Here is a 25,262-nt window from a genome sequence, read left to right as displayed (position 1 = left end):
TGGCCGTGGGGAATAACTCTTGCTTAAATCACCTCAATCGAAAACTATCTATTGCCACCTCCAAGTCTATTGTGAACAACACGTAATTTGATAATGAAGAGAATCACTGAATTTTAGCCCTACTGGGCAGAGGCTAAAAAGAGCTTATGTGATAATATGGTGTCCGTTGTTGGTCTGTTTTGAACGGAAGCTCATTTAGGACCTATTGAAAAATATTTTTGAATCCCATATAACGAATTGTCGAATCTGTTATAACGAATTTAATTCGTTATAACAATTTCTATGAATTCGTTATAATGAATTTAATCTGTTATAACAAAGAATTACGCACGCTAACTCTCAATTCCCGCCTACATTTTGGAACCATTTAGTTCAATATAAATAGGAATTTGGCCATAAAATCTTTGTTTAATACAAAAAACAGTTTAATGTTAATTGATAAATAGTCTTAATACCAGAGCTAAACAGTAAATTACCAATAATCCCAACCCTTGAAAAAAAGGGGGGTAGACGATATTTTCCAGTTTCAAGTATCATCATATTTTGAAATAGTCTTGGATGTGATTAAATGTACAATGTACCTTATATCTTTTCTTATGTTTTAGGCAAATAAATATAACATAAATATATCAATAAAATACAATGCCTCAGTTGAAAATCGCTTTAAAATTGGCTAAAAATAAACATTTTTATCGTTTTTCGTCAATAAACATATGTTATTTAATTCTGAATTTCACTGTTTTAATATTTTATTAATAATTTATTTTTTCACTCATGTATCATAGCAAAAATTGCATTAAAATAAGACAGTAACACATTTTTGTGTATTTGCGGAGAGAGATAACAGATGCGAGCTCTGAAGATAAAAACTGACTATGGCCACTAGGAGTTGAACTTTTAACCTGGACAGTTCCAAGAAATGATTCATTGGAATGCAGTTGTTTACTTGTTTATCAAAAGAGGTATTTGGTAAGGGTGAAGAAATTTAAAAAGAGACATCTGATTTTAAGAGCCCAATGAACTAGTAGTGTAAATTCCATGATTATAGGTAGAATAAACTCTGTGTAGACTATGAATGCCGCTTCAGACAAGCACAGATGTTAAGAGTCTGTGCTGTTGGTCAGGATGGTTCTTTCTTGTTTAAATTGCGTTGTAAATAATTTATCACCTGAATCATTTTGTATAATTGCAGATCAAAAGAATCTTCAAGGTCAGAAAAAAGTTGTTAAAAATTCAAATTCAAAATAGTTACTGCAAATTTTTAAGGACTAACAAATATGGGGGTGAACGACTTCAAGAATAAAACAAGCGGCCGACAGACACGATTTCAGTGGAAAGCTAAATCGTGACTGTATTGGTTGCATTTTGTAGAGGTGAGATAATTTTGTAGACTTTCGCGGTCATATTATTAAATTTTCACATGGCTTAAATTAATTCATGTACAGGTTACAATCTTTTATATTATAACTAGTAATGTTTAGTATATGTTTAGTATTTTGTAAGATATTATTTATTGTAATCATAACTATATTACAAATGGATTGTTTAATTTAATAAAGAGTGGAAAGCTGAATCGTGACTATCTTGGTTGCATTTTGTTCAGGTTGGGTAACATCTCCACTCCCCAACACCCGCTCAGGTCCGGGCAGGTCCTTGGATTTAAAAGGAATTTGAAATGTCAAGGAATAATAGATCATAAAATAAATAGCTGATTTGAATCATCCCGGAACAGCTCAAAAAAATTAAAGAAGTTATTACACCTGGTGTATCTCCACAGTGGTATCCTACACTGAATTTCATTACATGAGAACGTCTTGGATTTGTCCACTTTAGCTCAAGATCTAGTAAATGAAAGGTGCCTTCAGGTTTCTCTAATTTGAGAAATATATTAAGTCATTTATAATCAAAAATATACGAGGGTCGTTAGAAAAGTTCGCGGACACATTGAATTACGGAAAATCTATTGTGTACTGTGAAGTATGACTTATGTCTGAATAAATTCCTACATTTTGTTTATTGGTTTGTAAAAAGTCAGGTCCATATAATAAAATCTTGAAAATTTACAACGATTTTTACTATGAGGTTATGGGATTCACGGAGCAATCACTTGACGTAAGGCGACGTAACAACCAGAGTTCAACCCGTTATGCTTTGTCGCAGTTCTATAAATCTTTAGTTTTTTCTTATCTTTTTTTCTACTTTAAAATTGAATATCTATATCAAGACATGTTACTTTTCTTCTATAATGTCTTTTGTATTGATTCGGATATTATTGAGATTTTTAAAAAAGTTTATGCAGCTTATCAGTTAATCGATCAGGTATGGAAACTATGCAAAACCATATAGGCGCAACGCAACGTCCATGCGATACGGGGGTATTGAAGTATCACTGGAATTAATCTTTCAAAATGACATTCCTACCATTCTTATGAAGCTACAACCATTTGAAAACTTGTCCTTTTTAGGTGTAGGAAATTCCCGGCAGCATCTTAAACATTTTAATCTCTTTTTTAGACATTTTCAAGTCTGCATACATAATTTTTACGTAGTGCAGTGCTCCATGACGCTCAATGACGTTCCGAATTTTGGCTGTGTTTTTACGCAATGATCATTTACAAACGGCTATAAAACAGTCATAAACCCTCCAATTTAATTCAAAATTTCTCCCAGTGACGTTTCATGAATACTTTAGCGGCAGGTAAAATATCATAAATCTTTATGCGCTACAATTGTGCAATTTTAAATTTTAATAAAGAGTCTTTGTGATGTAAACGTGCCAAAATGGAGCATGCTCCGTGAAGCAAGTTTTATCAAAATAAAAAAGCTATATATTTTTTAATAATTACCGGAGAGAAACAATTTCCTGTATATTTATTGGAAAAAAGGAAAAGATTCTATCTGGAAAGTTTGACCGGTTTCGTGGAAATAGCGCGCTCACAATTGAACTTGTCCGCGAACTTTTCTAACACCCCTCGTATAAATTGAGTATATGTATAAAGAGTATTTTGGCATGATTTTAAATTGAATTCAATGAATTTCAAAATGCTTTTCTATAATTTCTAATATTTACATTTGCCAATGTCTTTCATTATATGATAATACTAAAATAATTAAATTCAATTTTTGATGACATGCAGTCGGTCACATGATCTCACTTTCTTGGATATGGAAAGCAAACTGCACTAGACATTTGGAAAGTTTTGACTGTGACGTCATATGACGTTGTATTTATACGTTATGTTGCATTCAATAAAAAAGTCTAAATAGAGAAAAAGGAAAAGATTCTATCTGGAAAGTTTGACCGGTTTCGTGGAAATAGCGCGCTCACAATTGAACTTGTCCGCGAACTTTTCTAACACCCCTCGTATAAATTGAGTATATGTATAAAGAGTATTTTGGCATGATTTTAAATTGAATTCAATGAATTTCAAAATGCTTTTCTATAATTTCTAATATTTACATTTGCCAATGTCTTTCATTATATGATAATACTAAAATAATTAAATTCAATTTTCAATGACATGCAGTCGGTCACATGATCAGACTTTCTTGCGTGTGGAAAGCAAACTGCACGAGACATTTGGAAAGTTTTGACTGTGACGTCATATGACGTCGTATTTATACGTTATGTTGCATTCAATAAAAAAGTCTAAATAGAGCATTTTGTCTTTGTAATGTTAATAGAAATAAAAATATAAATATAAGAAATAATATATCATTGTAGTGACCTATAAGTCTGCGAACTCAGCTACAGGCCAATACAGGGGCTCGGGAACCACGAGGGATCACTAAGCCAGTATCAGGTTGCAAACTCATTTATTATTAGATCGTCCTTAGTCGTTTCGTACAACACTCCTCCTACTCATAATTTTTAAGAGATGTACAGTGCGTATTATATTTATGAAATAGTCAGCTGGGCCAGAAAAATCAAGCCACTTTGACTATATGCAATTAAAACATCATCAGAAGGGAATAAAAGTTCATTTGGAACACATCCTGGAAGAAAAAGCATAATTATACAAATATAAAAAAACATATAAATCATCTACGGAGGGAGGAGTGGATAAGAAGGAAAAGATATTCAAATACATATAATTCTACTTAAAATTTCCAGTGACATAATGATTAATCGTCCAAAAGACAAAAATCCTTCATCCATTTAGGGGCCTGTCGTTTTCGAGCGGGTCTTTGGCAGATCTCCAGATCATCTGATGGTTCATTCTCACGTCCTTCATTTGTGAGGCCTACGGCATCATCTTCGTAAGAACTGGAGTGCAGTAATTCCTCCTGTACTTGATTATGCAGTTTGGATTCTTTGTCATTGGGTTCTGGGTGAAGAACTGAATGTCGTAGCCTTTTAAGCCATAAAGGTATATCTCTGTCTTGACAAAGTTTTAATCTGTCATGGTGGACCACCTTGTTTTCCTTTTTCCCTTGGATTCTGTATAGCACATAATTAATCTTATAAACAATGACAAAAGGCCCTATCCATGGCTTCCTCAACTTCTTCGATTGGCCTACTTTGGAAGAGATATCCTCCATATATACCACATCACCCACCTCATAGCTTCTTGTGTTTGATTTTATGTCATAGGTCCTCTTCTGACGGAGTTGTGCTTCCCCCAAGTTGTCTCTTGCAGCTTGATGACACACTGAAAGAGCCTCCTCCAAATTATCCACATATCCTGCTGGTTTTTGTCCTGGTATCTTCCTTCCTAACATTATATCTAAAGGTTGAGAGACTTCTCTCCCCAGCATCATTCTGTTTGGTGTGAATCCCGTTTGTCGATTGACAGTGGCACGGATTGCCCCAGCTATTTGTTGGAGGTGTAGGTCCCAATCTTTCTGCTGTGAGATGTTTTCCATATAACATCGGATGGCTTGGAGAACAAGACGATTGTATCTTTCGACCTGTCCATTCGAGCAAGGTCTGTACGGGGTGGTTCTCGTCTTTGTTATCTGGAGTAGTTTACACACTTCCTGAAATAAGCAGCTCTCAAAATTTCTACCCTGGTCAGAGTGAACCTGGAGAGGGCACCCCAATCGAGATACAAAACCTTCCACAAATGATGTTGCTACTGTCTCCGCTTCTTGATCAGGAAGTGCATAACACTCTAACCACTTGGTGAATTGGTCGACTATCATTAAAATGTACTTGTTCCCTTTGCAGGACTCCACAAATGGACCCATCAGGTCAATATGCACTCTTTCTAAGGGTGCTCCAGCATGGTATTGGCCAAGGCCTGTTTTGGCATGTATATTGGCTTTCTTGTTGACATTACATACTGGGCAAGTTCGGACATAAGACTCGCAATCTGAACTCATTCCAAACCAGATATACTTTGATTTCACCTTCTGTAGGGTTTTCTGCTGTCCCATATGGTCTGCTAATTTGTTGTCATGAGATCCTTCTAGAACACGGTTTTGTAGTGAGTTTGGGACCACAAGCAATAGTCGGGACATAGAGCCATCTAACCACTCATAGAAAAGGATACCATTCAAAATTCGTAGTTGAGATGAGCAGTTCCAAAAGTATTTTACAGCTCTACTGGAAAGGGACTGGTCCAGTTCAGTTGGAACATAGTTTTCTGCCTTGTGTTTAAATCTTGCATTTGTGCATCTCTGATTTCTTCATCTGTTAAGGCAGAAGCCCAGTTACATGCATCCTTGTCTATGGCGTTAGGTGTTTTCTTTGGTTTATCCGTTTCTTGAAGGGTCCTAACTGCTGGGGGGATTACATCATCAACATCCTCCTGGAAGCCTTCCCATTGAGCATGCATCCGTCGACAGTAACTGCAGCCCCCACATCACAACCAGCATTGTAGCAGTCACAGGACAGGTCATTTGTTGAAATTCTGGAGAGGCCATCAGCGTTCTGGTGTTTCTTTCCACTTCGGTGCTGGATGGTAACATCATATTGTGATAACTCTTCTAGCCAGCGAGCTAGTTGCCCCTCAATATTTTTGAACCCAATTAACCATGCCAGACTGTTGTGGTCTGTCCGAATAATGAAAAGTCTGCCCAGTAGAGAGTATCGGTAGTGACGAGTAAATGCTACAACAGCTAGCAACTCCCTCCTAGTAACGCAGTAGTTCCGTTGAGTAGATGTCAAGGTCTTGCTGTTAAAACTGAGTAAGACTTCCTTACCACACTGAATTTGGGACAGTTCTGCTACAATAGCCATGTCCGAAGCATCTGTGTCCAATATGAACATGCCATCATCAGAGGGATATCCCAAAACTGCAGGGTTAGTCATTGCCTCTTTAAGGGAAATAAATGCTGTGTCCTTCTCTTTATTCCAGATAAACTTTGTCTTTGGCCCTGTGAGAGTGTACAGAGGTGCTGCTATCTCCGCAAAACTCTTTATATGCTCTCTATGGTAGTTAACATACCCAAGAAATGCTTCAAGGTCCTTCTTGCATTGGCTGTCGGTCATTCTGCCATACATTTCACACTCTCGTTAGTGATGCTGACCCCTTTTTCTGTAACCAAGCGACCAAGAAACTGAAGCTCCTTTCAGAAGAGATGACATTTATTTGGTTTTAGTTTGAGATTATGGGTCCTAAATCTTTCAAATACCGCTCTTAGATTTATTAAATGTTCCTCAAAATTCTGACCTAAGACTATGACATCGTCTAGGTAAGCAAGGTATTCTTTCCAGTTAAGACCTTGTAAAACTAACTGTATCACCCGTTGAAAGGTTGCAGGGCTATTGCATGTTCCAAATGGCATTCGTACAAATTCAAATAGGCCATACCTTGTAATGAATGCCAACTTGTGTCTATCATCAGGGTCTACCTCTATTTGATAATATCCCTGTACCATGTCAAGCGTGCTCATAAAGTTGTTTTTCCAAGAGTGTCTAGACATTCCTCCATGTTCGGGAGTGGGAAAGCATCTTTCTTGGTGACTTTATTAACTCCCCTAAAATCAATACAATACCTAACAGTCCCATCTTTTTTCCGCACCAGGACCGGTGCTGACGACCACTCAGAAACTGATGGAACGATGATACCTTTGTCCAGCATACTTTTCAGATGCTCCTCTTCCTCGTCCTCTTCCTCTGTTTGGAATCCCAGTGGTGTGCGTCTCAATTTGGATTTTACCGGGTGGGCATTGCCAGTGTTTATCTTGTGTTGGTTCCCTTTGAACAGTCCCAAGTCAAAGTCTCCTTTAGAAAAAATGTCTTGGAATTCCCAAAGAAGGTGTTTAACACTTTGACTTTGCTCTGAGGTTAGATCTCTTGTTGATCTATCTGCTAGGTCTATCAAGTGGTCTGGTAATTCGACAGGAAAATGTTCATTTGTCTTGTTGTTGTCTTGTAGTTTTCCACCATTGGCGACTTGGTCCACTTCAGAAACAGTCCCAATCACTACATTTTTCTGAAGTTTAACTGGTCTTGTTGACAAGTTGCGCAAGAGGACTGGCACTTGATCACTGTTATCAACTAAAGCATGTGGTGAAAGCAATCCCTTAACATTATGATATGGTTTGAAAACCAAGGTACCAGCTATGTGTTGGTCCAAATGGCCAAGAACCTGCACTGGGGAAAATGGTTCAACTCTCACTTTTTGACTTAATTTCACTCTAGCTATTTGAACTTGTTTACCTCCTGTATCTAGTAGAGTTGCATTTATCCGTTTGCCACCAAGGACTATCTGTATTTCATTAAGGTCAATGGTAGCGTTTTGTGCCTTTAGAAAATCCAGACCTAAGATGACGGGATCAGATATGTCAGCTATAAGGGCAGTCCAGGTGATGGGGTCTTCTTGTGTGTTCCCAATACAAATCTGAATGTTTTTACAGTAGTTAGCCTCAATAAAGTCAGAATTTCCTGCACCCTTCATGGTTACTTTTTCTCCACGAACTAAGGGTGGGGTGAAGGTGTTGGCGAAAGCTTGGCTGATAACTGTTATCTGGGCTGCCGTGTCAACAATAGCTTGAACAGGTTTTCTGTTAATAGAGATCCCTAGCATCAAGTTGTATGGGTGTGTTTGGCTGTTGTCATACATTCGTATGTCGTAACTGGTTGGACTAGTCCTGGTTTCTCTCCTCGATGATCTAGGGGATGGGGAACGGGACCTGTGTGGCCTTTGGCATTCTCTAGCAAAAGTGACCTGGTTGTCCACAGTTAAAGCACTGTGCTGCTTTGAGTGGTGAAGAGTTGGAAGCAGAACTAGAAGTACTGTCTGTTTTCCGTGGTGGAGATTGTGACCTTGTGGAAAGTTGTTTATTCATTAGGGTGATGATTTTATCCGCTTTAGCGTTGGTCTCCTCCAGCCCACTTTTGAGTTCAGCTATTTCTTCTGAAAGTTTGTCTACTCTGCTTTGGGGTCGTATTGGTCTAACTTCAAATTCATGCAACAAACCCAAGTCACTATCGAGGTCATCCTCTTCAAAACGAACCTTCCTCACCTCCGGCTTCTTAGCGCCTAAGATTAATCTCTAATTATTGAGTGCAGCCTTAACCAACTGTAAGGCCGTCTGAAGGTCAGGAGGATCTTTGTCCATAGTTGTAAGTGCTGCTCTTTTATTTTCGAGGCCCTTCAGGAAAGTGTCAGTAGCTATCGTTTCTTTTACACAGTCTGGAGCCTGTCGGTAACCTTCACTTACCATCTCCTGGATTTTTTCTGCAAATTCATTAACAGATTGGTCACCTTGCTTGATATCCTGGAGATTCCTCCTAATTGTGTGAGGGAGATCTCGCTGGCCAAATCTTGTTTTCATCTTTGCACAAAGTGATGAGAAACTGCTCTGTACTTGGGCTGAACATGTACAGTAATACGTTAATGCTTTGTCACGCAAAGATTCAACTAGGCGTTCCAGTCGTTGTTCACTGTTCCAGTTACATCTTGTCGCTATCATGTTGAACTGCACAATGTATGGACTCCATTCCGATTTTCCATCGAAAGTAGCCATCTTTGGTGAGGGAGGACCCATAGTTTGATAATTGGTCATGAGATTGGGCTTCTGTCCACTTTTCACTTTTTGTGAATTTCCATCTGTGGTTACCTTAGCAGCAGTGTTCCCACTGGTCGGGCCACACAAAAGCCAGCCACAATTAGCAGTAGCACTGTCACTAGGTAACGAGGTGTTTTCCTTTTTGATGTCCATTTTAGGTTTCATCCATGGATTACCACCACCATAAACACCATGTGGAGCCAAATTACCGACAGCATTTTCATTTATTTTCAGTAACTTTTCTTCATATGTTTTTCTCAGGTTTTCCTCAAATTGTGTTTTCATTAGTTCATAGTGTTCTTGCGAAGCCTTCATTTGCTCCTTAAAATCGCTCGACATTTTTTCCATTCGGTCATCCCATTCCTTTTTAAGTGCCTGAAGTAACTGTGGTGGTGTGTCTAGAGATATTTTTTCTTCATCCAATAGAGTTCTTATGGTACTATAGGTGCTCTGTAGGAATTGGCGTATGTCATCTTCTGTTATAAAGCCCTTTTCCTCCCGTAGTTTGGGGATAGCTGTGGTTCCGTGCTGACCAATTCAGGTCCTCATAAGACGCAGTATTCAAGTTTATGGCAGGCATTATTCTATTGATTTTAAATCCTCCTCAGATACTTGTATGTCCAAAATGTCTTCTGGTAAAACTCTGAAACAACTTCTGTTAATGTCCTCAGTCAACCCTCTGCTCCAGATCAAGGCCAATTCTATACCTGGATGGATGCCGTCGTAAAAAACAGAAAATTTGTAAGAAATCCTTACACCGTTGTTCTTCTTCTTGCGATTGTCTGTGTCCTTGCGTCTGCGTATTATGTCCTTATCAAATCGCAAAGTAGATTGTCCAATTTCTGAATTTAATGCACGAATATTTGCATTTAGAGCTTCCACTTGCCTGCAAATTTCAATGTCTTGGTTTTTGAATACGTCTGGATTGGAATGACCTTTGTGCCGATTATATGCCACAATTGAGTAGCACGGTATTTCAATGAATTTGGAACTTGGATACAATTGTTATGGCTCTTCGGTATTGTGCCGTAATAGTATCTACGACGGTATTGTCCCAGCAGCGAACTTGAGTAATTTTCCCCTCTTTTCTGGTAATGTCACAAGTCCCAAGCCAAATGTAAATTAGTGCTGAACCAAAGTCTCTGGACTCCAATCTATGTTCAAGTTGATCTATGGCCTTTTCAGATTGCAGGCCACTTTGGCACCAAAACTCGACAAATCTCAGGGGGTCTTATTTTTAATAGCAAAACCTTTGCTGTCTGACAGAAGAATTGGTGTGACACAGTGACCCTTAAGGTGTTGTTAGTGGCTTGCGGAGAAAAGCTTGTATTTTTGGTCCAGAAAATGACATGAACAAAATAATATGCAATATGATTATATGAAGATTGAAGGGTTGAATACAAAAATAATATGACTTATGAAATTAGAAATTCAAACAAAAACTCCAAAATAAAATTTCTATCGCAATCGAAAGATATCGCAAAAATTTGTATGTAACTGAAAATGAAATTTCGAATTGTGACAGCTATGGGTTTCCGTACCCAAATTTACAAATTAAAAATCAATACCGACGCTAAATGGAGAATGAGATAGAATTTAAAAAAAATTAAAAATGATTGTCAAATAGTAGCGTAGTAATAGTCACACTTGATAAATTAATTTCTCCTATACTGCGAGAAACCAAGTTTGACAAAACGCGGGAATATCCGAGTTTCCTCGATACTATTGTCCTACGCCAATCAAAATACAAGAAAAATCAATAAAAGGATATGTATATTTTTCAACTGGACGTAGAATCGGTCACTTCTGACACCAGTTGTTGTGACCTATAAGTCTGCGAGCTCAGCTACAGGCCAATACAGGGGCTCGGGAACCACGAGGGATCACTAAGCCAGTATCAGGTTGCAAACTCATTTATTATTAGATCGTCCTTAGTTGTTTCGTACCACATCATTTTTAGAGTGTCAATGGGATATGACATGAAGTCAGTAGGTGATCAAATCTACTATAACGTCCTTCGGGCGTTATAGAATTTGATCACGTGACCGACTTCATGTCATATCCCAATGACACTCTAAAAATGATATCTTATTTCTTAATTGAAGGTGTAAAATACGGGAAAAGTAATATTAAATTGATTATGACGTCATAATGGATCTAGCACAGGGTAAACCCATGATGTCATATATGACGTAGCTTCTACGTTAAATGAACATGTTTGTTAAAGCGTACATTTTTTCAGAAAAGTTCGATTTTCATATAGAATGGGTTCAAATTCCATTTTTGGACAAATGAAATAGATTTCACATTTATGTTCCCATCATTTAAGTGTTGACGAAAAATAGAGACTTGACCCATTCATGTTCAAAACTCATTTTTTTATGGCTCTTGTAAACCCGTTTTTCACTAAATATGCCTAACTGTCAACCTTGATGAAAAGATTGTCAAATGATAATTCGTTCAGTAAAATAAAATAAAATGTTTGGAAGATGACATTACTGAGAACATGATTTAAGAAAAATATAACTTTTCCTTGAATTTTGAAAATATATTGAAAACATATTGTCTCAGAGCGGGGGATTGTTTAAGCATTGTACACTCCTTTCTTTCCTCTGAGAGTCCACGTTTTAATACTCAGGCTATGTGAAACTAGAATCTTCTTGAATTTTGAAGAAAATGAGTGAATTCAAGTTGAGTATTTTAAACTATTGATTAAAATATGAGCCCACCCCGCGATCCAAAAATTGTTTTATGGATTAGAATCTACCGAAACAGTTCTCTCATTATATATAGACAAACATTTTAGATCAGAGGTTGGGGGGGTATGCATAATATTCAAATGGCTTAAAATTTTGGCCATTTTTAAAGACATTTTCAAAATTTGAGGAAAGTGACACAATTCATGACGTCATAATATATGGACAAGAGAAAAAAATTACGTCATTTTTATGATATGAAGCCACCAAGAGTCCAAGTGAAATTTTACATATTTTCAACGAATAATAAGCAGTTCTGATTTTTCAGAAATACACAGGGCAAAAAAGGCCCAAGGTGAACCTTGATCTTTATCATTATTTTTAAGAAAATAGGGATTTTATTATACTCGTATGTGCATAAGATATGGTCTTATGGCACATAACCGAATGATTAGGGATTTATCAGGGAATATGAAAGTATTGTTATGAAATTAAAAAAAATTCAAAAATAAATAAGGTTCGGATAAAATTCATATTTTCATTGATCACTATCTATATCGTTATCTGGAAAATTTCAATGAATTTGCTTAATTTTTGCTGTTTTCCGAGACTTTAAAATATGAAAGTGGTAGGTGCATCACACAAAACATTACTAATGCAATAGAATACAAGTGGAATTGGCATTTTTGAAGTGGAAGCTTTTTGATCGATTCTCCTGGTAGATTACTGATTAAAACAATTAGTACATGCAGTCAGCTGGTGCTTGGGCTTTACCAGGTTTACCAGGGTATTTAACAGGTATATCCATTGACACAAGCCTTTTCTTTGAGTCACAACATTTTTGATCTCTTGGCCTTTGAGTTTGACTTACATTTGAGAAACTTGAACCTTTGTAATAAGCTTCCATAGGGGGTATCGGTGTTTCACCAACAATTCTCGGTTTGTTTGTTTTTTCAGAAATAAGGGGAATCTCGACTGTGGGCACCAATAAAATTCTTGGATTTTAAGCAGGTTTTTTTCCAGATTTTTAGCTCAAGTGAGCTTTTCTGATCACCCGTTCGTCGTCCGTTCGTCTTTCTGTCCGTCCATCAGTAAACTTTTCACATTTTCAATTTCCTCTCAAGAACACCGGGGTCCTTTTTAACCAGAATTAGTACAAGGCAACCTTGGATTTAGGGGAATTTAAGTTGTTAAAATAAAGGGCCAAGCCCCGTCCTAGGGAGAGATAATCAAGAGAAGACAAAAATAGGATGGAGTCCTTAAAAAAAATCTTCTCAAGAACCACTGGGCCAAGAAAACTGAAACTTATGTGGAAGCATCCTGGGGTAATGTAGATTGGAAATCCAATTTTTACATTGAAATGCATGGGATAAATCTTTAAAATCTTCTACTCAAGGACCTCTGGGCAAGAAAAGCTTATGTGGAAGCATCCTGGGGTAGTGTAGATTCTGAATTGTTCAAATAATGACCACCAGGGTTAGGGCCGCAATAGGTATTACGGGGGGGGGGGGGGGGGACAGGTGAATAACCGGAGGGCAAATGTTACACCACGGGTGAGCGTTGTGGCCCATGGATATCTTGTTAGCCCTACTGGTCGACTTCGATTTCAGAAAAACCCTGGAAAAAAGCCAAACTAAAGTTGTCATTTTTACAAATTTGTTCACAAGATACAAATAAGTATCGGTATCTATTCTCTATGTATGAAAAACAATGTCAAGCGTGCATATAAAACATCAGAGGTGAGATTAAGTGCCATACAAGAGTGTGCGTAGCCTGTCGACCGGTCACACCCGAGGTTTGCTCCTTGTCATAATCAAGTAAACGGGGAAAACCCGTAATAAATTCGGTGTATACTAGTAAATAATGGCCTAACAATTAGTTCGAGAAACGTTAGGATAATAATTACAGATTGTTGTACGAGGGTTGTTCGAAAAGTTCGTGGACGATGTCCATCTTCGTTATATTACTCACTGGAAATTTAAAACAAGCACACTATAATATGTAAAAATATTTGTTTTGTTGATGTGTGAAGTTTCATTCCATTCGATTTAACACAAATAAATTTACTTCATTTTAAAATCAACATGTTTGGTACCCGCGGAGCACACAAAACGGCAATGTAACGTCAACACATAGCGTCAAATTAATAATAGATACTATACCTATACATTTCACACAGAATATTCTAATGCCTATTCATTAAATTCTTTTTCTAATACTTGACATTTATATTTTAAGAATAGATCTCATTGTATAATTTCCTTTGTTAAGGTTTAAATTTCTTTTAGTACGTAACTCTGTTTTCACAGGATAAGCAACTCTGAAGCGCCCTAGTCTTTCATTTACGTTTCAAATTTTTAAGTTTTGTTCAGACGTTTACAGTGAAACTGTTTCTTCACAGATCATCCTCATCCGATACAGAGTCTCTGTCACTCAAATACTGCCCGTACTGTTTGTACACACATGCACAACCCTCTTGTGACATATTTTCTTGATTCCCTCAACATTTTTAGAGTTTATTCAGGATTTTTCCCGAGAAAAACACAAAATTGCTTCGGTATCTGCTGCTCCGTGACGTTCTAAAACGTCACCGTTTTTGTCGTTTTCAATAAGGACTACCTATCTTCTCAAGTTGATTTCTTTTCAACAAAGCAAAATATAAAACCATAATTTGGTACACGTATCGAAGTAACAATTCTTAATTTGAATTTCTAGGTAATTTTTCGTTTTTTCTCCATTTTACAGAGAATTTGACTATAGACATTATTTATTGTTTTGTCTGGAACTGACTAAATTTTGACCTGCTCCGCGATCCTATTTTTGCATTTTTAAAATCTGGATAAGTTTTTAATCAATCGTAATATTTTGTCTAAATTAATACATATCATTTGGATTTATTGTTAAAATATTTCTACCAAATTTGGATAACATATGACGTCAAATAAAAAAGATATGACAGTTGTCCACGAACTTTTCGAACAACCCTCGTATTTGCTGACGAAGTTATTGTATCAACCATAGATCTTACAAAATGTTCAACTTTCCATAGAACTAACAAAATTAGACAGTTAAAATCCCTATTTTATCAACTTGTTTGTCAATAGCTTTTCTCATTTAAAAAAAAGTTCGTACTTAGAGCATACTCTTGCATATAAATAAACTGGAACACCATATGCAGGTAGTTAGGGTATATTCCAACAAAAAGAGGGAACTTAGTCATCAAGTTTATCATTAATTTTTTTTTGTTAGATTACCACTAACGTGTTTTTCTAGAAATCGAATTTTCACTGGGATGTATCGAGTCGATATGTGAATGGAAGTGATTATTGTAAATTGATAATTGGTCGTTAAAGACTATAGTAAGTGTTTTCTTCTTCTTATGAAGAAGATTATAAAAATTAATAAATTCTGCTTCATTTGAAAACAAAAATAGTCGCACGAGTGGTACAATAGTAAGAGTGTTTGCTCTAGAAAGACGGAGTAAGGAGTTGATCCTTACGTCACGAGTTGGATTAAATTCTCACTGCGGGACGTGAAGAACGGTCCTTCGAATGAGACCATAAAAACTGATTGAGGTCCCCTGTCGCAGTAGGTTCTGGCATGAAAAAGAAAGCTCACTGCTCAAAAGCCTGAGTTTAGGTCTTAATTTGCTGCCCTCACCGGCAAGTGGTGGTCTTTTTTATGCAATAGTTCGCATATTGAGGCAGAAGAATCTGCAGGGGGTGGCGGTGGGGTGTTAGTAACTACTAATGATAAAACGTCGCTTAATGATAGAAGAATCATTAAGCCTTGCAGTGCAACGCGTATTACTGTAAATTATTGCATTAGTAGATGACATTCTCAACTGCTAATGCTAAATGGTCGCTTAATGAAAAAATGATATCATTAAGCGGTTGAGAAAATCAACTACTAATGCAATTATATATAGAGGATATTCAATGGTTTGTTGTTGAATATGGAATTTATTTCACGAGTGGGACAGGATTTTTGATATTTTCACGAGTGCGAAGCACGAGTGAAAATATCAAAAAATCCTGTCTCACGAGTGAAATAAATTCCATATTCAACTACAAAACATTGAATTTTCTGTTTATTACATTTTTAAAAAAAATTCTTTGAGTTTTCCTATGCCTCTGTCTTTTTGTAATACAGTCATAGGCTCGTGACGTCATAGTTGAGCGGTTGAGACGTCATAGCTAAGTGAGGTGAAAACACTGTAAACATGGATTTAGCAACATATTTTTGGTAATTTTGACAGTTTTATTCGCTGTCAGAATGGTTTATTTATTTCCATCTATCTTATATTAGGTCAAGGAAGATTTTTTTTAACAGCAATCTTCGTTATGGGAAGGGAAATCGAGAGTTTTCCCGCCCTTCTGATATTCGTCACACTGTGACAGGATATCATTTTGATATCCTTTCACACTGTGACAGGATATCATTTTTATTCAATGAATAAATCATAGTATTTCACGGGTAAAAATGTAATAAAAGACTCTAAGCGTTGCATTGCAGCGCTGATATTTTTGTCATTTAGCGGCTTTTATCTTTAGCGGATGCTACAGGGCAGGGGGGCTGTGTCCTCCAATAATTTTCACAGTGCATATACATAATTTGCAATAGAAAAAAGGCTAATTTACAGATTTTTCACCCCCTTAATAAGCTCTTATGATGATTGCTAATACTGTACCCCCCAAAAGTATGATTTGTTTGAACACATCATGCCATTAAGCCATTCCGTCTAGTTTCGACAGAAGCGAACTCAATACAAGAGACCCACAGACCTTATAGGTCATTTGAGCATCCTGCAACAACTTTCCAATGATTGAATTCGGATCATGTTTTAAACTAGACGCCATGGCATTCACAATTTTGAAGGAGCACCATTACTCATTATAACTATACACTTAGCAATTCCTTAGTTTGGTTACATCATACTCATAGGCAGGGTAGGGGAACAAAAATGCATTTAAACTAATGTGATATTCAGCAATAATCAGTAGTGCCCCTTACACACATGAACCCCTGAACCTAGGTTCACACATTTCACAATTTTGAAAAGGGCACCCTTGCTTATAAAAAGGTTTGATTAATACGAAGGAGCAGATTTCAAACAATTCATTTTCAATATATAAGTAGAGCCCCCACCCCCCACCCCGCCTCTATGGTACTCCTGACCCATGGGCCTTGAAATTCACAATTCTGGCAGAAAGGCCCTTGCTCATCATATCTTTATATGTCTCATTTCACTCCTTTTTTTATAGGTTTCCTCGAAAGTGGTCGCAGAGCAAATTCAGCCAGAAACAGATACAGATTTAGAAGTAAGTTGATTTATGTAAATTTAGAGACTTTTTAATTTATAAATGAAGTGTATACCCACATTGTCTTTCTTTAATCTAAACTGGAACTTATTTCCTCAAAATTAGGATTCCAAACCCAGAAAGAATGTTGATACAAAAGAAGACGACACTTTTGTTCCTAGAAGGCTTTTCCTCTTTAATGTTGACTATTTCAAGATAAATTCTATGGTAAACATTGACGTCTTTATTCTTTAAAGTGAACATCGAATTTGCATGTTTGTGTGTGTTTCTCTTAAAAACAAATTCGAATTTATTTTTCTCATTTTATGTTTCTTGTAGAGAGTCGCGACTGCCAATAAAGAATCTTTGGCAGAAATCATTTCCGTCTCAGCAGTGCATCTGTCTGCTAGAACTGTGAGAAGTCCATCGGTGGCAGGGAAGGTACTAAAACTTTAATTATCATTGAAACTGTTATAATTATACAACTTTTTCGTATCAAAATAAAAAAAAAAATACATAGCAACAATTTTTAAAATAGAAAACAGTACTAAATTTAAGGCATCTAACTTTTTTGTATATTATTTTCAGACGCGTGCTTCAACAAAGAGGTGTGGATTCCGAGCTCGACTCATGAGATTCCTTGGATTTCAATAAAGAATTGTTTGTAAATGAATTAATCAATTAAAATTTACTAAACCTCTTTTGGAAGTTTGTTCTGAGATTAAGATTCAAGAGTGCTACACAAACAAGAGGGGAGTCTTTTTTTCTTCGATGTGTCTAGATTTTCCCACTGGCCCTCTAAGCTTTAATGTCATTATGAGTCGCCCACATGGCGCAATGGTAAATGCATTTACTCTAGATCGGCGGTGTAAGGAGTTTATCCTAACGTCGAGGGTTCAAAATCTACTGTGGGGCGTGGATATCGGTCACTCAGATGAGACCGAATAAATCAAAGGTCCGTGTTGCTTTAGGTTCTGGCACAAAAGAGAATCCTCACCCCTCAATGAGTGTTGACTATAGGTCTAAATGTGCAACCCTCCATGGGCAAGTGGTGGTGTCTCAATATGAGTGAAAGTTCTCGAAGGGATGTTTAACAAAGAAGCAATTGTCATTTTAGTACAGGCAGCTGTCCGGTGTTTTGTAATAGTTCGCATTTAATTATCATTCATATCAAAGAGATCAGGGTGGATGGGGGTGGGGCTGGGAGGCTGTGTCCTTCAATAATTTTTCCAGTCCATGTTTATATTAAGGGAAAAAACACTAATTAACAGATGTTTTCCCATTATAAAGCTCTAATGAAGTTTGCTAGTGTATACTACCCAGCCCCCCCCCCCCCCCCCCCCAAAGTCTTCTTTTTCAAAACATACCATGCCGCCAATCCATTCCGTCTAGTTTCGACAGTAGTGAACTCAATAAAACTTGACGTGTCATTTACACTAAAAAGTGGTGAGACAAGTTATGGCATCAACAACTTTGAAGGGGGGGGGGGGTATCTTTTGTTACATTTATCCATTAAACACCTATAACTTCTACAAAAATTGGAACAACAAATGGGACTACTGATATTTGACTTAAAATTGAATCAATGTCATTGTTAATGTTCGCATCAAATTATCTTTTAGTTTTCCTAATTATATCAGTTAGCGCGAAAGCGAAATAGACTAGTAATCAACCTCGGCAACCTCGGGTCGACGCATTGTTTTAAGGTACAGTAGTCAATACGGTACCCCATAGAAACTCTCTGAAAAGTTTAAGTCATTATTCCAGGTACCTATAAATTATCCATTTTATCGACAAAAAGAACAGATTTACATGTTTCTGGTTTCTCGGAGTTTCTTGTCCTTTACAAGGACCCCCGACTTGTTAAACAATGTATTGTATATTTGTATTTAAACTCCATGTGGTAAGTTTTCTCATTTCACTACATTTGACTGTAAAGCCTAAATTAAATTAATTCATTCACTACGTACATTCTCGCCAAAAAATAGATGAAAGAGAAAATATAGACTAACTTACCCTAAAATACACGTGGATTTCATATGTTGACAGACTCCACACCATCCAGGAAGTTGCATCATGCGCACCTACAAAAAAGTTCCCTTTCATTAAATGCGACAATTCAAGTAAAGTTTATCAAACATTCATACTACATGTAAACGAGTCCCAAATTAATTTTAATTAATAATTTGGACCTAAAAGAAGATGACAAAAGAAAAAAAGAAAAGAAATTCCTTCTCTCTATATAGAACTACAATTGACTAAAATCATACAGTCTTAAATATGAATTCTATAACCCAATGGACTTTGGCGGAAAATGGCATGAAAATTAACAGTGTGCTTGTCCTAATGATTACAAGAAATTTCCGCCGAGATGCAACTTTCAAAACATAAAATATAACCTAATCGAAATACTCACCATTTTTAGATTTACAACTATACATTGCATTTCAATCAAGTTTTCCATCTCTCTCTAAACAAGACAAGGACAAAAAAAAAACAACTGAAATTTTTTTTTAAAAAAACACACTGGCAAACAGGTGAAAATGAAATCCTTGTGTACTTTCATTCGTTATAACTGTTTTTATGAAATGTCTTTGTGACGTCACTGTTACAGAGACGCATTTCCTCCAAAGAAGTCTTGAAAACGTCACAATTATCTCCATAAACAAAGTAGTTAGGCTAAAGAAGACGGACATATTTTTCAAGTAGACATAGCGATGATAGATGATGGATTACGAGAAAGTGTTGGATTTCAGTGACACCGGTGTAAGTTTAGCTATAAATATATGAGAATTCATAAATTATCCTATACTATGATCAATTAATTGTACGTGAGTTTCATCATAAAGTAACTGTTTTGTTTTCTTAACTACTGTAGGAGACAAAGCTGCAGATATTGAAATTTTCGTATAACTGGATTGATGAGGTTGAGCGACAGGAGCAACAGCAGGTACATATTTTCACTTAATATTGCCATTGTTTAGAACACTTTTCATAAAATATTTTGTTTTTACAAAATATGACTTTTTTTTTTAAACTTTCTTTTTTATGTGTGTGTATGTGTGTTTTAGGCTATGGAGCTAGAGGAAGCTGAAAGGACACGCAACATAAAATGCATTATAAAACAAGTTCATGGCGAATTAATTGTAAGTTATTCTTTACTTTTATCTATTACGCGTTGTGGTGGATCCAACATTTTTCTCGGGAATGATAGCTTGGCAATATGGTGTTTTATTGGCAAAGTGCAATTTTCTATTCTGTTTTATGGATGAATTTTAGGGTTTCCAAACTCTTAAAGCTGGGTCCGCCGACACATTGACGAATCTAATGAGGCCGTTATCAATTACTAGTATTTTAAAAAGTCAAAACAGAGTTTGAAGGAAACAATATTTTAATACCTTTCTTCTTGATTTTTATAATTTTCCTTTATTTATAGGACGTGATATCCAGAAAAACACGTGTAACCGACAACGTAAATGAGGACATGGTCCGAAAACGGGAAATGATGGCTGCTGTGCATGCAGAGTTAATGGTAACGAGTGATTACAAATTTATCAATAATTCATCAACATTAAATCTAGAAATATTATTCACGAGAATTTGATGTCACGTCTCCTTATATATTAAGGAATTTTATATATTTATTTATTTACAGACCCTTGAAAAAAAGAAGGCAGAAAATTTCATTAAGGTATACTAATTTTTTTTTTTTTTTTTTTCCTTCAATGCACACTTCTAAATCAATGTTTATAATTGATCAAAACACTGATAAAGATATTCTTTACTTCAGAATTACATTGGGAACATTATACTGGCTGCAAACGAGAAGCTACTGAATGAAACTTCTCGGGTAGGTGTCAACTTTTTAACTATGTCTTTTCAAAATTGTTCTCTTGACTACAATCAATTTTAAAAATTGACAGGATTAAGTAAGTACTCTTAATCAAAAAGACAAACCGTTAAAAAATAAAGTTTAACTCTATATTTACAATTTGTTCCCTCCTCTAGGAATATGTACACCGTGTGATTGTGCTGGCAATATCAAAACTGAAAAAAGAAATTCAAAAGTCAACAAGAGTAAGTTCTGCATTTGAATTTTCAACAATAAGAATTATTTCGTGATGACATATATCTTGTTGAGAGAAAAAAAACATCTCATTTTACTCCCTTTTTTTATAGGTTTCCTCGAAAGTGGTCGCAGAGCAAATTCAGCCAGAAACAGATACAAATTTAGAAGTAAGTTGATTTATGTAAAGTTAGAGACTTTTTTATTTATAAATGAAGCGTATACCCACATTGTCTTTCTTTAATCTAAACTGGAACTTATTTCCTCAAAATTAGGATTCCAAACCCAGAAAGATCGTTGATACAAACGATTATTTCGATTAGGTTATATTTTATGTTTTGAAAGTTGCATCTCGGCGAAAATTTCTTGTAATCATTAGGACAAGCACACTGTTAATTTTCATGCCATTTTCCGCCAAAGTCCATTGGGTTATGGAATTCATATTTAAGACTGTATGATTTCAGTCAATTGTAGTTCTATATAGAGAGAAGGAATTTCTTTTCTTTTTTTCTTTTGTCATCTTCTTTTGGGTCTAAAGTATTCATTTGGGACTCGTTTACATGTAGTATGAATGTTTGATAAACTTTACTTGAATTGTCGCATTTAATGAAAGGGAACTTTTTTGTAGGTGCGCATGATGCAACTTCCTGGATGGTGTGGAGTCTGTCAACATATGAAAGCCACGTGTATTTAGTGTAAGTTAGTCTTTATTTTCTCTTTCATCTATTTTTGGCGAGAATGTACGTAGTGAATGAATTAATTTAATTTAGGCTTTACAGTCAAATGTAGTAAAATGAGAAAACTTACCACATGGAGTTTAAATACAAATATACAATACATTGTTTAACAAGTCGGGGGTCCTTGTAAAGGACAAGAAACTCCGAGAAACCAGAAACATGTACCAAATCTGTTCTTTTTGTCGATAAAGTGGATAATTTATAGGTACCTGGAAGAATGACTTAGCCTTTTCAGAGAGTTTCTATGGGGTACCGTATTGACTACTGTACCTTAAAACAATGCGTCGACCCGAGGTTGCCGAGGTTGATTACTAGTCTATGTCGCTTTCGCGCTAACTGATACAAGCCCCCCCCCCCCCCCACTTATTAAACAATGTATTGTATATTTGTATTTAAACTCCATGTGGTAAGTTTTCTCATTTTACTACATTTGATTGTAAAGCCTGAATTAAATTAATTCATTCACTACGTACATTCTCGCCAAAAATAGATGAAAGAGAAAATAAAGACAACTTACACTAAATACACGTGGCTTTCATATGTTGACAGACTCCACACCATCCAGGAAGTTGCATCATGCGCACCTACAAAAAAGTTCCCTTTCATTGAATGCGACAATTCAAGTAAAGTTTATCAAACATTCATACTACATGTAAACGAGTCCCAAATGAATACTTTAGACCTAAAAGAAGATAACAAAAGAAAAAAAGAAATTCCTTCTCTCTATATAGAACTACAATTGACTAAAATCATACAATTCTAAATATGAATTCTATAACCCAAAGGACTTTAGAGGTAAATGGCATGAAAATTAACAGTGTGCTTGTCCTAATGATTACAAGAAATTTTCGCCGAGATGCAACTTTCAAAACATAAAATATAACCTAATCGAAATACTCACCATTTTTAAATTTACAACTATTCATTGCATTTCAATCAAGTTTTCCAACTTTCTTTAAACAAGACAAGGACACAAAAAAAATTTAAAAAAAAAAACTTTTTAAAACACACTGGCACACAGGTGAAAATGAGAATCTTGTGTAGGCCTACTGTCATTCGTTATAACTGTTTTTTTTCCAATTGTCTTTGTGACGTAACAGTTACAGTGACGTATTTCCTCCGAAGAAGTCTTGAAAACGTCACAATTATCTCCATAAACAAAGTAGTTAGGCTAAAGAAGACGGACATATTTTTTCAAGTTGACATAGCGATGATGGATTACGAGAAAAGTGTTGGATTTCAGTGACACCGGTGTAAGTTTAGCTATAAATATATGAGAAATTCATAAATTATGCTATACTATGATCAATTAATTGAACGTGAGTCTTATCTTATTTTATTATTATCTTATTTTGTTTTCTTAACTCCTTTAGGAGACAAAGCTGCAGCTATTGAAATTTTCGTATAACTGGATTGATGAGGTTGAGCGACAGGAGCAACAGCAGGTACTTTTTTTTTTACTTAATATTGCCATTGTTTAGAACACTTTTCATAAAATATTTTGTTTATACAAAATATGACATTTTTATAAACTTTCTTTTTCTTAATGAGTGTGTGTGTGTGTTTTAGGCTATGGAGCTAGAGGAAGCTGAAAGGGCACGCAACATAAAATGCATTATGAAACAAGTTCATGGCGAATTAATTGTAAGTTATTCTTTATATTTATTTATTAAGCGTTGTGGTTGTAGGAACGATATTTCAATACCTTTTTTATTGATAATAATAAATTTCCTTTACTTATAGGACATGATATCCAGAAAAACATGTGTAACCAACAAAGTACAGGAGGACATGGTCCGAAAACGGGAAATGATGGCTGATGTGCATGCAGAGTTAATGGTAACGAGTGATTACAAATTTATCAATAATTCATCAACATTAAATGTAGAAATATTATTCATGAGAATTTGATGTCATGTCTCCTTATATATTAGGGAAATTTATTTTTTTTTATTTACAGACCCTTGAAAAAAAGAAGGCAGAAAATTTCATTAAGGTATACTAATTTTTTTCTGCTTCAATGCACACTTCTAAATCAATGTTTATAATTGATCAAAACACTGATAAAGATATTCTTTACTTCAGAATTACATTGGAAACATTATACTGGCTGCAAACGAGAAGCTACTGAATGAAACTTCTCGGGTAGGTGTCAACTTTTTAGCCATGTCCTTTTTAAATTGTTCTCTTGACTACAATCAATTTTAAAAATTGACAGGATTAAGTAAGTACTCTTAATCAAAAAGACAAACCATTAAAAAATAAAGTTTAACTCTATATTTACAATTTGTTCTCTTTTCCTCCCTCTAGGAATATGTACACCGTGTGATTGTGCTGGCAATGTCAAAACTGAAAAAAGAAATTCAAAAGTCAACAAGAGTAAGTTCTGCATTCAAATTTTTAACAATAAGAATTATTTCGTGATGATTTATATATCTTGTTGAGAGAAAAATACAACTCATTTTACTCTTTTTTTTAAAGGTTTCCTCGAAAGTGGTCGCAGAGCAGATTCAACCAGAAACAGATACAGATTTAGAAGTAAGTTGATTTATGTTTATTTAGAAACTTTTTTATTTATAAATGAAGGGTATACCCACATTGTCTTTCTTTACTCTAAACTCCAACTTATTTCCTCAAAAATAGGATTCCAAACCCAGAAAGTATAAAACAAACGAAGACGACACTTTTGTGCCTAGAAGGCTTTTTTTCTTTAATGTGGACCATTTCAAGATAAATTCTCAGGTAAACATTGATGTCTTTTTTCTTGAAAATGAACATTAAATTTGCATGTTTGTGTGTGTTTCTATTGAAAACAAATTCGAATATATTTTTATCATTTTATGTTTCTTGCAGAGAGTTGCGACTGTGAATAAAGAATCTTTGGTAGAAACCATTTCTGTTCCAGCAGTACATCTGTCTGCTAGAACTGTGAGCAGTCCGACGGTGACAGAGAAGGTACTATAACTTTTATTATCATTTAAACTGTTATCATTATATAACTTTTTCGTAACGAAAAAAATCCATAGCAACAATTTTTAAAATAGAAAAACAATAGAATATTTAAGGCATCTAACTTTTTTGTAAATTATTTGCAGACGCGTGCTTCAACAAAGAGGCCTGGATTCCGAGCTCGGATTATGAAGTTTCTAGGATTTCAATCAAGAATTGTTTGTAAATGAATCAATTATTAAAATTTAATATATCTTTTTTGGAAGTTTGTTCTGAGATTAAGATTCAAGAGTGCTACACCTACAAGAGGGGAGCCATTTATCATCAGCCCTCTAGGCTATAATGTCATCATAAGTCGCCCACATGGCGCAATGGTAAATGCGTTTACTCTAGATCGGCGGAGTAAGGAGTTGATCCTTACGTCGAGGGTTCAAAATCAACCGTGGGGCGTGGATACCGGTCCTTCAGATGAGACCGAATAAACCAAGTGTCCGTGTTGCTGTAGGTCCTGGCACGAAAGAGAACCCTCACCCCTCAATGAGTGTAGACTATA

At 35.7% G+C, this 25,262-nt stretch overlaps 3 protein-coding genes and 1 long non-coding RNA gene across 5 annotated transcripts; 2 read left to right on the top strand and 2 right to left on the bottom strand.

Moving 5' to 3' along the window:
• Positions 1 to 6,836: 6,836 nt before the first annotated feature.
• Positions 6,837 to 8,012, bottom strand: LOC134251346 (uncharacterized). The gene has a single exon (XM_062733737.1). The coding sequence runs from the start codon at positions 8,010 to 8,012 to the stop codon at positions 6,837 to 6,839; it is 1,176 nt and encodes a 391-aa protein (XP_062589721.1).
• A 10,856-nt stretch (positions 8,013 to 18,868) lies between these two features.
• LOC134251324 (uncharacterized) lies at positions 18,869 to 19,420 on the bottom strand. The gene is made up of 3 exons (XR_009988716.1): positions 19,374 to 19,420; positions 18,974 to 19,041; positions 18,869 to 18,897 (listed from the first exon to the last, which is right to left on the bottom strand). It is a non-coding gene; the product is annotated as an uncharacterized LOC134251324 (long non-coding RNA).
• A 158-nt stretch (positions 19,421 to 19,578) lies between these two features.
• On the top strand, positions 19,579 to 21,346 carry LOC134251345 (uncharacterized). The gene is made up of 9 exons (XM_062733736.1): positions 19,579 to 19,723; positions 19,836 to 19,907; positions 20,029 to 20,103; positions 20,394 to 20,489; positions 20,613 to 20,648; positions 20,748 to 20,807; positions 20,966 to 21,034; positions 21,137 to 21,193; positions 21,299 to 21,346. The coding sequence occupies exons 1-9, from the start codon at positions 19,682 to 19,684 to the stop codon at positions 21,344 to 21,346; spliced, it is 555 nt and encodes a 184-aa protein (XP_062589720.1). The 5' UTR covers positions 19,579 to 19,681.
• A 1,334-nt stretch (positions 21,347 to 22,680) lies between these two features.
• Positions 22,681 to 24,967, top strand: LOC134251323 (uncharacterized). 2 transcript variants are annotated; one of them, XM_062733718.1, is made up of 11 exons: positions 22,682 to 23,013; positions 23,134 to 23,205; positions 23,330 to 23,404; positions 23,504 to 23,599; positions 23,721 to 23,756; positions 23,846 to 23,905; positions 24,071 to 24,139; positions 24,242 to 24,298; positions 24,404 to 24,502; positions 24,614 to 24,715; positions 24,856 to 24,967. In XM_062733718.1, exons 3-11 carry the CDS (start codon positions 23,333 to 23,335, stop codon positions 24,937 to 24,939), a joined length of 675 nt encoding a protein of 224 aa, XP_062589702.1. In that variant the 5' UTR covers positions 22,682 to 23,013; positions 23,134 to 23,205; positions 23,330 to 23,332; the 3' UTR covers positions 24,940 to 24,967. The 2 variants fall into 2 exon arrangements, with proteins under 2 accessions (XP_062589703.1, XP_062589702.1); XM_062733719.1 differs by lacking the exon at positions 23,330 to 23,404 and having other exon boundaries at positions 22,681 to 23,013.
• The last annotated feature ends 295 nt before the right edge of the window (positions 24,968 to 25,262 follow it).

The sequence above is a fragment of the Saccostrea cucullata genome, unplaced genomic scaffold, assembly GCF_032062105.1.
Source record: "Saccostrea cucullata isolate Sc308-1 unplaced genomic scaffold, CSIRO_AGI_Scuc_v1 ctg197, whole genome shotgun sequence".
Taxonomy (NCBI): Eukaryota; Metazoa; Mollusca; class Bivalvia; order Ostreida; family Ostreidae; genus Saccostrea; species Saccostrea cuccullata.
The sequence above is the reverse complement of the archived record's forward strand: the minus strand, read 5'-3'. Positions and strand labels throughout refer to the sequence as shown.